The following is a 15,326-nucleotide window of genomic DNA, read 5'->3' on the forward strand; positions in this document are numbered from 1 at the left end:
GAAGCACCCTGACCCTACTCTGCCATCAATATGTTCTGGAAATAAAATAACCTATTCTAAATGTCATGTTCCCTGAAGCATCTTCAAGGGATAGTCAATCACATTCACTTGCCATAATGAAGTGAAGCATTTACAAAAGGTTTGGACAAGAGCATCCCCAAGGACAAACTAAAAAGTGGGGATTTTTTTTTCCAGAATAGGATAAGTAGAACAGTTCTAGTAATGAGATATAATGGGTTATGCCATTCAGTCCCCAAATAATGTAAATCCTATCCATTGCCCTTGCTTTTCTTTTAAATGACCTTGATTGAAATTTTGCCACATTTTTTCTGGTTTGGAAAATCCTATACTATTTCCAGAAGTCAACATAATCTTAACTATCTTTCTATACTTTGATGCATTTTTATCCCCACATATAAATGCTTTTATGATGCTAGAAGATTCATATGTCTTCTTACCATAGAAAAAAGTCCAAATAACAGAAAAAAGCAAAGGAAAAAATTTGGCAATTATTATTAGATTAATTAAATCCTTGTAGTCTATCAATCTGTATAATTCAAGTCTTTTAATGGACTTTTTAAACCATAATTTACATTTGTCCATCTTTTAGACAAACTAAATTAGAGGGGTAAATGCTAACTTTCCCCATCACCTTTGCATGTGAACGGCTTTTATTAAGTACCAGAAGACAATGTATTATATTGGATAGAATATAGGACTCATAATTAAGAAGAATGGGGTTCAAATCTTGACTCTGGCTCTTAGCTAGAGGTAAGATCATTTTATTCATCACTTAACTTCTCTGAGATTCAGGGATCTCCCTGAGACTATAAGTAATAGACAAACTTATGAGGATTAAATGAGTGTGTGTATGAAAACATACATGTAAACATATATATGTCAACATACATATACCAAATGTACATAAGGTGTTTTGTGACCCATAAAGAGCTATGTAGACGACAACTATTATTACTCACTGTATACATTGTATTACACAAGACTCCTACCGAGACAAGTCAGCACCCTCTAATATGCTGCATCCTCACTGTTCAATTTTGACCATGGCATCTATTCAGCATATCTGAGACTGCTTTCCTTTCCCCCACAGGATCTTCTTCCACCAGAGGACGGAGCCAGACTCGAGGTAGGCTAAAATGGTGGGGTTTAATTGTACCATTCAATGAAGCTCTTACTATGTGTCCAGGTCTCTTCTAGGGAATTTTGGATATGCAGAAGTAAAGCAAGGCACAATCCCTGTCTTTGAAACATTTTGAAATCTTCTGAGCTTCTTTTGTGTGTGTGTTTGCTCTATGATAAGCTGAAATTTAACAATGATTCAGCAGGAATTGTGGGACAGGCTTTAGACAAATAGCAAACATCCAGATAAAGAGTTTGCTTTGCCTTGGATAAAATCTCAAGATTCAGTTTGATTTAACAAACATTAATTTAGCACTATATTCAAGGCATTCTGCAAATGGCAAAAGATACAAAGAAGAAATTATAATAGAGAGCTTGTCTTCAAGGACCTTAGAATCAAATGTTGCTGGGTTGCACACCAAATCAGGGTTACTATTCTTCATTAAATACCCTTTTGTAACCTGTAAGTGACTATATAAATGTGAGCTGTGATTATTCTTATTCCTGGTATCTCGTTTAATTGTATTTCCATGCTTCAGATGATGAAAAATGGTCCCGTTTTATTCCCATTAGTCAGATGAGAAGGGCATTCTATGATAATTTATCAATCTCTCCACCTCCTAAGAAGCAAGTACATCAGAAGGAAATATAGTCATTAAATCATCTGGTCAAAACTGCTCTTGACAAGCAGCACAAAAAGAATGATGATAATACAATCCTTTTCAGGCTTCAGACAAGGGGCCTCATGGTACAGTAGACAGAGTGCTGGGAAGGTCTGGGGTTGAATCTCACATCTGAGACTTAGCAGTTGTATGACCACATGCAAATCACTTCTCCCCTCTGAGACTCAGTTTTCTCATCTGTAAAATGGGGATTATAATATCTATTATTATTATCGAGTTATGAGTCTCAAATAAGATTCTATAGAGCACTTTGCAAAGTTTAAAGCATTAAACATAGTTATTTAACAAAGCTACTAAAGTACATACACCATTGGCTTTCCCTATGTCCTCCTAAGACCTGAGACAAATTTGTTATGGTGTCTCAACTACCGTAAGTAACCCTAATATATTATAAGTTTTTTGGAGTCCAAAAGTTTGGGTGAATGCTCCAGATATCCAAATTTCCCAAATGTAATGAGCCTGTTAATAACGAGATGATATCACAAGAAATTATATAGCTTTGCTTCTTTACTATATTAAGGCAAAGATATTTTGTGAACAAAACCATTTTTAGTGTTCTCCAACACATGGGATATTAGAGAGGCAGGAGGGTAAATTCTTCTTCAAGCTCTAAAAAGTTTCTTTTTCTTTAATCCTTTTCAAATAGGGTCCTGATTGATCTCTTCTCCCAGGGCGGTTTGCCCACTGGGAATTTTAGTAGAGTCTGGCCCTATGGCCTTGGGATATCCCCTGAACCCTGAATTCTTGTGAATATCAATAAACAAAGATTTTCTTCTTGCTGAATCAAGAACTTTGTGAACTACTTACTTCTAATGGCCACTTCACGTTCATGTGACATGGGAAACTGAGCTTCTCAGGGCACCAATTCCCGTACAAGACAGATTCATCGTATTCCTTCCCTTATTGGTCTTCTCTCCTTCTCTTCTCTTTCACAGAGAGTGAAATTCGTGTTCGTCTACAGAGTGCTTCCCCATCTACCCGATGTAAGTTGCCTGTCTTCATACTGGAGAGAGAATGAGAGAAAAAAAGAAGAGGGAGAATAAGAAAGGGAGAATAGGAGAATCAGAGAGAATAACAGAGAGGGACAGGGGAAGAGTGAGAATAAGAGAGAAAGGGAAGAAAGGAGAGAATGAGAGAGGAGAGAACAAGAGAGGGCAGCTAGGTAGCTCAATGGATTAAGAACCAGGCCTAGAGATGGGAGGTCCTAGGTTCAAATCTGGCCTCAGCCACTTCCCAGCTGTGTGACCCTGGGCAAGTCACTTGACCCCCATTACCTAGCCCTTACCACACTTCTGCCTTGGAACCAATACATAGTATTGACTCCAAGAAGGAAGGTAAGGGTTTTTATTTTATTTTATTTTATTTTGAAACCCTTATCTTCCTTCTTGGAGTCAATATTGTGTATTGGCTCCAAGGCAGAAGAGTGGTAAGGGCTAGGCAATGCGGGTCAAGTGACTTGCCCAGGGTCACACAGCTAGGAAGTGGCTGAGGCCAGATTTGAACCTAGGACCTCCCATCTCTAGGGCTGGCTCTCAATCCATTGAGCTACCCAGGAAGGAAGGAAGGAAGGAAGGAAGGAAGGAAGGAAGGAAGGAAGGAAGGAAGGAAGGAAGGAAGGAAGGAAGGAAGGGAGGGAGGGAGAGAGAGAGAGAGAGAGAGAGAGAGAGAGAGAGAGAGAAAGAGAGAAAGAGAGAAAGAGAGAAAGAAAGAAAGAAAGAAAGAAAGAAAGAAAGAAAGAAAGAAAGAAAGAAAGAAAGAAAGAAAGAAAGAAAGAAAGAAAGAAAGAAAGAAAGAAAGAAAGAAAGAAAGAAAGAAAGAAAGAAAGAAAGAAAGAAAGAAAGAAAGAAAGAAAGAAAGAAAGAAAGAAAGACAAGTGAGATAATGGAAAAAACAAGAACATGGAAAATAAAGGAGAGAGGGAATAAAAGAATGAAAGAATAGAGGAAAAAATGAGAGGTAAGAGAGAATGAGAGTGGATAAAAAAGAAAAAAGAAAAGAGTTAAAAATAGAAACATAAGAGAATGAGAAAGAATAACAGAGAGGGAGAAGGAAAGAGAGAATGAGAAAGAGAAGAGAGAGAATGAAAAAGGAGAGAACAAAAAATAATGAGAGAATTGGAGGGGAGAGAGAACAAGTGAGAGAATGAGAGAGAAAATTAGAGAGGAGAGAATAATATAGAAGAGAGAATGAAAGAGTAGAGGAAAATGAGAGGGAAGAGAGAGAAGAAAGAAAGAATGAGAGAAGGAAAATAATGAGAGAAAACCTAAGAAACTTGGGCCTCTGCTTCTTGGGCATTTTCTTGATCAACTTCAAATCAGCCCAAGAGACACTGCAATATTGAGGGTGGATTGGTAACAGGAGTTTACTAAAGGGGTGCTGCCTATACCAATGAAATCACAATCTAGACCCCACCTATGCAGAACTCAGCAGACCTTCCAAAAGTGGTCCTGTGGATCCCCAACTGCCTTCTTCCCAGTCAGCATATACCAAATATTCCCTGTGGCAGCTGGAGTTAGGGAAGAGCCTTGGGACTAATGAAGTGTCTGGATTCTTGTCCAGGGACAGAATTAGATGATGTGAAACGTTTGCTCAAGGGGAGCAGATCAGCCAGTGCAAGTCCTACCCGGAACTCTTCCAACACACTCCCCATCCCCAAGAAGGCTACTGTGGAAACCAAGATGGTGACAGAGAGTTCTCAGTCAGGTGAGTGTCAGAGAAGTGGAGGTGGAAGGGCTGTTAGCAAAAGAATCAGGTTTATCTTAGCCCAGGAAAACTCCCTGGGGTCTTGCCATGAATTTCAAAATGTGGTTCATTCCTTGAAGAGTATTAAATGTCTTCTTTTTTCTGCAATGTTCAAAAAATGCAAGCTATGTCCTTTGTAAACATATTTGGCCAAACAGCCCCCTTAGTTCCCTGGCCCATCTCCTAATGCCTAAAGATTAATTTCTTGAAGGAAGAATTATCCACCAGACCCCATCATCACAGACTATCCGGAACAAGATTAGGTTTGTTTTCCTTTTGACACCATGCCACCTGGGCAAGCGGGGACAACTCTACCTCTTGAGAAAGCAGGCTGCAAAAAGGAGCTACTAGGAAGCATAGGACTTGTTGTTTCTTCTAAAGGTATATCAGGTATAACCTATACCAAATTGCTTGCCATCTCTGAGAGGAGAGGAGGGAAGGAGAGAATTTAGAACACAAATTTTTGAAAAATGAATGTTAAAAAATTTTACACGTAACTGGGAAAAACAAAATATTAAATAAAAAGTAAATATGTGTCAGGGCTTACAGAGGCAATTGCTATTGGTTAAGTCCCACCTACTGTAAGAGACTGCTCTTGTCTGTGACACTGTGCAGGTAAGTCATTATGCAAATCACAGGCAGCATTATGTCAAATGAGGGTGAGGGCAAGGGAGAGAGGGGGAAAGCAGAGAAAGGAACAGAAAAGCAGAGAAGGGCAGGGATGCAAAGGGAAGAGAAGGGAAGGCAAGGGAAAGATGCACTGTGCCACCATTTTGGGAGATGGGGAAATGGGTTGTCATGTGGGAATGTTCCAGAATAGCCACAATATACAGAAGGGATTGATTGACATAGATCCTCCTGCTCCCAGATGTATTCTCCCCTTAGATATCAAAGGAATAATGATGCCTGGGGGCATCAGCAAAATCCTCAAAGTCCTCAGCAAAATCCTACAAGAGTGAGATTCATGGGACAAGCCAGGGGGGATATGAGGACCCAGGAGACAGGAAGGTTAAAGTCAAGGTTTTCCTGCTTGTAATTCTGCCAAGGGCCAATTCTGTCTCTGCTTGGTCTGATTGTGCCCTTCACAGACAAGGGATTTATTTAAGCAGTTTCAGATTAGCAAAAATGTATTAAATATCTACTTTTTGGCAAGACAATGAGGTAAAGTGGAAAAAGAGATGCCCTTGGAGGCAGGAAGACCTGAGTTCAAATTCTTCCTCAGATAATATTTTGATGTGTTACCATGGGCAAGTCACTCAACCTCTGCCTCAGGCAGATCTCTAATGTTTTAAATTATAGTTGAAGGAGTTTTAAAACTAAAAATTCCCCATAGTGATGAAATCATAGGTCTAGGTCAATAATTCTTAATCTGGAATTTGTGAAATTTTTTATACTTTATTTATATTTATATATTTTGTTAACTTTGTTTCAATATAACTGGTTTCCTTTGTAACTCTATTTTATTTGGTTTCCTTTGTAACCCTATTTATTTGGTGTCTTTAAAAACATTCTCAGAAGGAGTCCGTAGGCTTTACCAGATTGCCAAAGGGATCTAGCTGAGTTTTGAGTCTGTTAATACTGATATACGTTTATTGTGTATTTCTCAGTATCAGGTACTTACGACACAACCATCGTAGATGCTAACCTCCCCTCCTACATGTGGTCCTCTACCTTGCCTGCTGGTTCATCTATGGGAGCTTATCACAACAACATGGCAGCCCAGAGCTCATCCCTTCTCAATACCAATGCTTACTCAACGGGATCGGGTACAGTAATAAGATCTACTCCCATCCACCATCTCCAAGGGTTCCTTTTATTTTGAAGATAGATTGGCTCCCTGAGCAATTTTCCACATGCCTCCTGGGCATACCAGAATTGCTTTTTTAGTCAAACTTCCCCAACTCTCTCAGCCTCGTGATATGCTTGTTTGACATTTCCAAAGGAAATTTAGTTTCTGCACATGGATGAATTCTCATTTAAGAAGTCCTCATTGAGTACTCATTACATTGCTACTAGGCATAGAAAAGACATTGCAGGGGAGAGATATATCTGAATGAAAACTAAGCAAAAGCCCAGGATGATACCTCATTCCCTCTCCATTACTTCTGAACCATGAGATCTTGGGCAAGCCCATAGCCTCCCCAAGCTTCAGTCTCCTCATCTATAAAATGGGGATGCTCATCGTTTACCTGTCAACAGCAGGAAGCTAGACTAGATGTTCCATTGAGGTCCCTTCCAGAGATAAGGTTCTGTAGTCATGTTCCAGAATAAGACACACATACACACACACACACACACACACACACACACACACACATTTGCTCCTTTCTTTCATGATGATAGGCTTACAGACTAATGGAATCAGTCAGTTTTGGAGGATTTGAAGAGGTCTTAAAGGTTATCTAACCCAACCTCCCACATGAAGCATAGAACCTCCCCCTGGAAATGTCCTTGATAAATGATCATCCAACTTCTACTGTTAATTGTCCCCATTTGACAGATGAGGAGACTGAAGCTTCTTCCCCTTGTCTCCTCTGAGACTTGACACTTGTCCCACACTAGGTCAGGCTCTAACTTGACCAGCCAATAATTTTAATCAATGCTTCTTCTTTCAGTGTTTGGTGTTCCCAACAATATGGCTTCCTGCTCACCTACCCTACACCCTGGGCTCAGCACCTGCTCCTCAGGTCAGTGTTCGTCTTTTTTAACTATGACTTTCAGAGGAAAATGCTCAACATATAAGTGAACTCTGTCCTGATTGAGGATCTCACAGTGGTTTCTAGACTGACCACATACGCAGACGCACCTCACACGCATACCTCTTCCCTGTGTTGTCAATCACTCTCAGAGCTCATTAGAAAAATGAGTGTGTTGGATTATATGACATGTAAGGGCTTTGCCAGCTTTAAATCTGTGACACTAAAACCCTAACATGGAAGCAGGGTAGTCACTAAACCTTAACCCAGGTCTATGAGGAAGAGAGAAGGCAAATAGAGAGACACAAAGGGAATCTGCTTCCAAGAAGGTGAAGAAAGGTTAAAAGAGATAAAGGAGATTCATTGTTCAAAAAGAATATGTTGGTTTCTGAAATCTCTAGTTTGGGAAAATGATGTTCAAGCCAACCCCTGCATGACTTTCCATGAAGAGATATCACAGCGTACTGGGAAAAGAGATGGTCCTGGAGTCAGAGGACCTGAGTTCTGATCCTAGCTCTGTCATTTGTTATTTGTGTGAGCTTGGACCTTAGTTTCTTCATCTGCAGTCCCTTTTGCCTCTAAATCGACAATCCAGATCAGTTTCTGACTTTTGATTTCAGCAGGGTTTGCTACGTTGCGCCGATTTCGATAAGGAGACGATATGATCACACCATATCCCTTTTCCTTCCAAACTGGTGTGTTCTCTTCCTACTTGTCAACCACCTGCTAATTTTTATCACAGACATCTCTGACTCTCCAATCTCCTCTCAGGACACAGGACACACCAAAGAGCCTCTCTTAATCACTCTACCTCTTCTTGACTCATCCTTCTAAATTCCTTTCACAGTTTTTGGCGTCCAAAACAACTTGGCTCCCAGCTCTTCCACCCTGGCTCATGGCACAACCACCACCACCACATCCACAGGTTAGTTGCCTTGAGTTGGAGTTCAGTGGCAGGAGATTCAACCCATACAGAGTCCACATTTGTGTCCCAGCTTCAGCACCTCCACTGACCCACCCAAACATCCACTGAAATTTCTCCATTTCTCCACAACAAACTTTGTGTACCTGAAGGCAATTGAGGAAACATTTCTACGTATTCTTGCCTTATATGCCAGGATATATGTGAGGAGTTCAGAAAGGGGTTCTGTGCAAAGGAGAGCTAGAAGCTGTACAGTCCGTATCCAGAAGCATGAAGGTCCCTGGCAGCACAGTGTTTGCCAGCACTGTAAGCCTGCAGACAAACAAGTCAGACCAGTGGTCTCATTAGCCCCGGATCCTTATTTAAACAATGGCCAAAGTCAAAAAGTATTTTATTGTGAGTACTTCCTAGGTACTGAGCCCTATTCTGGGCACTCTGGAGAATAGAGAAAAGTAGGAGAATGAATTCTTGCCCTCAGAGAGTTTAGAGTCTAGCCAGAGAGACAAGATTCAGATGTAGGAAGCAATTAAAAATAAGAATATAAGACAGCACACAATTAAAGGTTAAACGCAGCTTATAAGGAGTGTTTTACTAAATTCATTCTCAGTTATGTATATCAGATGGGGATGGAATAGTCAAAGGTTTCATGAAACAGGTTGGCCTTGAATTGAGTTTAAAGCATAGGGCTGTGATGAAAGGAGAAAATTTAAGTCAAGGGTCCTGAGTACACTGCCATTAGCCCCGTCTCATAACGGCGAGTATCTGAGAAGTGATTTCTTTATGCACTTTTCATCTACTTTGTGTTTTGAGCTAATTTCTCTGCTGGGCTTGGTGGATTGGAATAGCTACCTGCCCACACACCATTCTCTTTTACTCTATTGGTTCATCTCTTACAGTATATGGTGTAAAGAAAAACGTCCAGGCCCCCACTGTTGTCAGTACAGGCGTGAGCACCTCTGCAGGTGAGTGTCCCCAGAAGACAGACTTATGGTGGGAGACAATGGTTCCACTTCAGGGGAGAGATAGTCACTCTCTCACTCCATAACCTAATTCCATGTAGACTGAATAGAAAACAAGTTATTGTGCATAGAATGCTAACATTGGAATCAAGGAGACATGGGTTCAAATTCTGTCTCTGATTTACTAGCTGGGTGATCATGGGTAAATCTCTTAACTTTCCTCAACCATAGTTTTCTCATCCATAAAATGGAAATAAAATTCCTTTAATTTAACCCTTGGGCAGGGAGTCAAGTAATCTCTCAATGACCACCCTGACCATCATTTCTCCTTTCTCCTATTTCTCCTTTTGGCTTCTCTTTTTCTGGCTCCTTTCTCTTCTCCCTATTACCTCTAGGAACAAATATAAACTCCTTTGTTTTATATTTAAAGCTCTCACCAATCTGGCCCCTTCCTGTCCTCCTAACCCTCCTGTCCATCATTCCCCAAGTTCACTCTACAACCTGGTTTTAGTGGCATACTTGCTTTTCTTCAAACAAAATAATCCATCTGCCATTTCCATGCCTGTTTATTGGCTGTCTCCATCCCTAGAAGAGTCTTCCTCCTCATCTTCTCCTCTTAAAACCCCTGGTTCCTGGGGGATCACCTTTTAAAAGTGACTTTTCACTGGGCCCTCAGCTGATAGACAGTCCCTTCCCTTCAAGGATTCCTTTGTATCCACTTTGTGTGTATCTTATATATGTATATACAAACAAACACATGTATTGTCTCTTGTGCTAAAATATAAACCTCACAGTGCCTGGAACAGGCTAACTTCATAAGTGTTTGTTGATACATTAACCTCTCTGCTTCATTCCCTTCATCTTCACCCTTAGCTGCCTCTTTCCCTGCAGGCACCACCAGTTCCCACACTGATGATCTGCTGCGCAAGGACTGTAAGTTCTTGCTGTTGGAGAAGGAGAATGTTCCAGCCAAGAAAGAGATGGAGCTGTTGATCATGACCAAGGACAGTGGGAAGGTCTTCACCGCTTCCACCACTGGGCTCAGTACAAGTAAGTGTAGGTCACTTGAGGCTGGGGTTTGGGAGAGAAGAGACAGCACAAACCATCAGAGAGATAGAAGTCCCAGAGATATTGGCCATTGTGGGCACTCTAATGATAAAGCTACTACAGTTCCATTCATCAGAAAAGTGTCAGCTTAGAGACAGTCACAGGGTTTGACTTGAATGCAAAAACTAGATAAAGTCAGGGTAAAAACTTCAACGACTGATCCCAGTGTGGTCAGCTGCTAATGGTGTGACTTTGGAGCTCCAAAAAAGCTGCATGACAAAATGGATATCACGGAGCCAGAAAGTCCTGGATTCCATTCCTTCCCATACATATATTGCCTGTGTGACTCTGGGGGAGAGGGGGAATTCCTTAACCAGCCTGAGCCTCAGTTTCCTCATTTTTAAAATGAGAATAATAATAGCATCCACCTCACAGAATGATTATAAGAATCAAATAAACCCATGGAGGTAACGAGTTTTGCAAACCTTGACGTGTCATACAAATATGAACTATTATCATTTTCAACTTTTTCAAATGCGAATGCCTCTTTTTATGTAAAATTTTTTGTGGATCCATTACATGATACTATTGACATCTCTCAGTTATGAAAATTTATAACACAAAGCTACTATACATTTGGTAACTTTCAGATAAATCTGCATTTTATTAATCACAATAGTATCTTTTGAAAAACAGCAGAAATACAGACATATCTATTATTTATATATATATGCATGACAGGTGGTGTGACCTCATGGTTCAAATGCTATTGTGTGTCTCTGATACTTACTAGCTATGTAACCTTGGGGAAGTCATAGAAGCTCTTGATCCTCAGGAACTTCTCTAAGACCATAAACTAGAGGCAAGTTCTATTCAGTATAAAGAGTCTTTACACTGATAAAATAACAATAATAACAATGGCTAATGTTTCTATAGTACTTACTATGTGCCTGGCACTTGGCTAAGTATTTTACAGTTTTCTTTTTTGATCCTTCCAACAACCTTGGGAGTTAGGGACTATTATAAAAATAATTTTACAGAAGAGGAAACTGAGGCAAATAGAGGTGACATGCCCAAAGTCATACAGATAACAAGTGTCTCAGGCCTGATTTGATCTCAGGTCTTTCTTCCTGCCTCCAGGCCCAGCACTATATCCACTGCACCACCTAGTTCCCCCCAATCATAAGTCTTTGATGTTTTAACATACTACATACATATATAAGGCATATTATTTAGTCATTCTACAGAAGTCATGTTTATTTATAGATTCATATATTAATTCACCAACCCCTTGGAAAAACTCTATAGCTCCCCAGAGATCCCATTGGGGAACACATCTTTAAGTCAATTGTTAATTTCAGTCATATCTGATTCTTTGTGACCCCATTTTGGGTTTCCTTGACCAAGATACTGGAGTGGTTTGCCTTTTCCTTCTCCAACTCATTTTAGAGATTAGGAAACTAAAGCAAGAGGGTTAAGTGACTTGCCCAGAGTCACACAACTAGTTAGTATCTGAGACAAGATTTGAACTTGGGTCCTACTATCTACATGCTTAGTCATTCTATCCACTAGTTGCCCTTTAAGTCAATTGGGAGGATCAGTAACCTTAAGAAGCAATGAATGGGGAGCAGCTAGGCTGTATATATGTGTGCATATATGTGAGTATAGATTGCCTAACCTTTGCCACTCTTCTGATTTAGAATCAATACTAAGACAGACACAAAGGGTTTAGAACCAATGAATAAGATCCTTGAACTTTAGTTAGATCATTCTTTTAAGGGAAAATAAGGGCAGGCAAATATTCAAGCACTCTTAAGCAAACATGCCCACCTTTAAGGTCTCACCATTCCTCTGTAGCATCTGCCTTCCTATGACCAAGACCAAGACACAGTAGCCAAGGGAAGGGCAAGTCTGAGAAAATGGAAATAGAACGTATTTGTTTGGCCATCATTGAGGCACCCTGGCAGAATAGATACAGTACCAGGCTTGGAATTAGGAAGTTCTGGAATTAGGAAGTTCAAATGCTGACTGGCTCTGTTTCGGGGGTCCTGGACAAATCACCCAACCCCTCAGTTCCTCCAACAGTGCCCTTGACACAGATAAGTCATAGCTTGCCTACAAGCTTCACTAACAGAAGGAGTTTCCTATGCTGCCCAAACTGCAGGCACTTCAGATATTCCTATGTTTGATGGTCAACATTCTATCTTCTTCCAGCTTCATTCTCAGAAGACACTCTGAAAAAAGACAAGCAAGCGATGTCTTCCTCCTACGTCTCTGACTCCTGTCTCAAATCTGAAGCTAACGGTAAGAACAGATCTGTTTGCTGGCCACCATTACTTGGGTCAGGTAGCATTCTACCTGCCTGACTCCTAGCCCCAGTCTTATTGCTTTAGAACAAGTCTCTTTTCTCCCTCTTCTCCAATCTCGAATGATCTGTATCTTTTGTCGATTGATCATTTTCTTTCTTTTTTAAAAAGTTTCTTATTGATCTCTTTTGATTTATACCATCTTATTTCCAAATCTATCCCTTTCTTCTCCACTCCCCAGCTAGCCATCCATTGTTAACAGAATAAAAAAGACAGAGGGAAGAAAGCAATCCATTATAAGGAATGAATATTTTAACTGAGTTTGGCATTTATGCAATGTCTCCTACCCCATAGCCCTCTGTCTCTGCAAAAGAGGAAGGGTCACATTTTCAAACCTGATGGCAAAACCCATTTTCCACTGGTAGGTTTTCCAGCAGTAAACTGGTTTCCACTTGGGTGACAATTTGGATAATTGAGTTTCTGCATATATAAAGGGTAAGATGTGCATATAGTAGGTAGAGAGGAAGCAGGGCAGAGTGGTTAGACATCCAGTTTGGGCATTGAGAGAGGCTTCAAGGTCCAGTTTGTCCTATACTAGAGTCCTCTCAAGAGACACAAGCAGCTTTTTATAAGTTGCAGAAGAGTTTCTAACATGAACATGAATTATTTGGGGAAGTTTTCACACCAGGATTTCCCCCACACTGATGAAGTCACAGGTCCAGGCCAAGGGGAAAAAAAAAAACTTCAGAAGATAACATGTCATCAAGTCACCTTGATTGTGAAAAAGGACCATGTGGTTCTAAATAGTCTAAAGTTATGAAATATTTCAAAAGAAGCCTAGTGGGTGGCTCAGTGGATTGAGAGTCAGGCTTAGAGATGGGAGGTCCTAAATTCAAATCTGGCCTCAGACACTTCCCAGTTGTGTGACCCTGGGCAAGTCACTTGACCCCCATTGCCTAGCTGTTACCACTCTTCTGCCTTGGAAGTAATACACAGTATTGATTCTAAGACTGAAGGTAAAGGTAGAAGAAAAAGGATGAGGAGGAGGAGAGCATAGCTTCTTTTAGTACCAATAATGGGACCAGGGTGGAGGATTTGAGCTATATAAGTCCTAGAACCTCTTCCAATTAGTTTAATCAATTTATAAGCATCATTTGCAATTTTCATTTTCCGAGTTCAAATGCTTCTATTAAAATGGTACTGGAGAAATGATTGGTCCTTTACACTAGAGTAAAGTCTACACCTTCCTTTTTATTTTTTCAACCTGACCTTCTGTCCTAGAATCAATATAATGAATCAGTTCTAAAGCAGAAGAGAGTAAGGGCTAGGCAATTATTGGGGTTAGGTGACTTGCCCAGAGTCATATGGCTGGAAATGTCTGTGGTTATATTTGAACCCAAGTCCTCCCAGCCCCAGGCCTGGTGCTCTGTCTGCTGTGCTACCTAGCTGCCCCCAACATTCCTCTTTTTTACATTATTCATTGCTTTAGCAAACCCCTTACTTCAATGATGGTATAACGACAGATGAATCAGCCCACCTCATTCATATTTTTACAAATTCCAAGGTCCAGTTTCCATGCCCAACTGACAAGTATTTCCAGATCTGCTTATGTCTGTGCCCCGTGAGCACTTCTCCAGTTCTTGGAAAGAATGAAATGATTGTCTCTCGGTGTTTTTCCTTTCAGGAGGTCTGAAGGTTGCATCCATGAAGGACAAAGCCACCTATGCAGGTAGGGGGGAAATTATCTTTCATGTTGGTTCTTTAGTGAAGCGGCCATGATGAACCCACTTGACTGTTAAGGAACTAGACAATGACCCTTATCCGTTTTTTCCCAATATTTCATGAAAATAATTTATTTGGGATAGTATATTTGAATACAGGATAACAATAAAAGGAATATAATGTTGTTTTTTCTAAACACACACCTCAACATTTTAAAGTTAATATTTATTAATTACCTGATGCAAAATCAAGAATTTTTTCCTAACGCTAGTGCTTATTTCACATGAACTTTGGTTATTTCATAATGAGTAACTGATGCTGCCATCTCAAAGAAACAAGCAGCATAGAAAAATTCAACGTCTAGTATTTCAATGAAAACTTACTGCTAAGACAGACCCTCAGAGTCTTCGAATGCTCTGAAAATGGCCGTTATTTTTTATTAGCATTAAAATTTTTTATTTTTAAATATTTTTCCATGGTTACATGCTTCATGTTTTCTCCCTCCCTCTTCCCTCCCCCCCCCCTCCTGGAGCTGAGAAGCAATTCCACTGGAGTATACGTGTGTTATCACTTGATACCTAATTCCATATTATTCTTGTTTTCATTATTTTATATTATATATTATTCTATTTTTTTATCAGGTAATCCAAGTTATTTTTAAATGGTTACTTGAACAAGGACATAGTTTTATATGCAGATAACTCTGCAGGTCCCAGAGTTGGGCTGGGGGGAAAGTAGTGGCCATAGAGGAAGAGCATGGTCTACCCCGTGACTCCTCAGGAGGACCAGCTGATGACCCTCCCCAAGCTCCCCATACAAAGCTCACCCAGCCAATCCCTTCTAAGGAAAAAAAATCATGCTGTATTTGGGGGGGGGGGTTAACCTCCCCCATAAGTATTGGGGGATGAAAAAGCTTTCTGAAGTGAGTTTTGCAATAGAAATATGGAAAGCATGTAGATGTAAGCTCCTTGAGGGCAGATACTTTCTTTTTTGGATGTTTGTCCCCTTCCCCCAGTTTCTGGCACTTTCCTGTTTTCCGTAGAGATGTATCATAAATATTTGTTGAATTCATTTTGTTCAGAGGCAGTGTGTGATTAACAGCTAAATGT

General features: G+C 40.3%; 1 protein-coding gene across 1 annotated transcript in view; it reads left to right on the forward strand.

Moving 5' to 3' along the window:
- COL17A1 (collagen type XVII alpha 1 chain) overlaps positions 1-15,326 on the forward strand; it is a 66,015-nt gene that overhangs the window by 17,704 nt on the left and 32,985 nt on the right. Inside the window, exons 7-16 of the mRNA XM_007479075.3 lie at positions 1,112-1,147; positions 2,759-2,806; positions 4,383-4,526; positions 6,173-6,331; positions 7,181-7,252; positions 8,109-8,186; positions 9,080-9,145; positions 10,034-10,192; positions 12,404-12,493; positions 14,180-14,224. Coding sequence (XP_007479137.1) covers positions 1,112-1,147; positions 2,759-2,806; positions 4,383-4,526; positions 6,173-6,331; positions 7,181-7,252; positions 8,109-8,186; positions 9,080-9,145; positions 10,034-10,192; positions 12,404-12,493; positions 14,180-14,224 — 897 coding nt within the window. The remainder of the gene's footprint in view (positions 1-1,111; positions 1,148-2,758; positions 2,807-4,382; positions 4,527-6,172; positions 6,332-7,180; positions 7,253-8,108; positions 8,187-9,079; positions 9,146-10,033; positions 10,193-12,403; positions 12,494-14,179; positions 14,225-15,326) is intronic.

Source organism: Monodelphis domestica, chromosome 1 (genome assembly GCF_027887165.1).
Source record: "Monodelphis domestica isolate mMonDom1 chromosome 1, mMonDom1.pri, whole genome shotgun sequence".
Lineage (NCBI taxonomy): Eukaryota > Metazoa > Chordata > Mammalia > Didelphimorphia > Didelphidae > Monodelphis > Monodelphis domestica.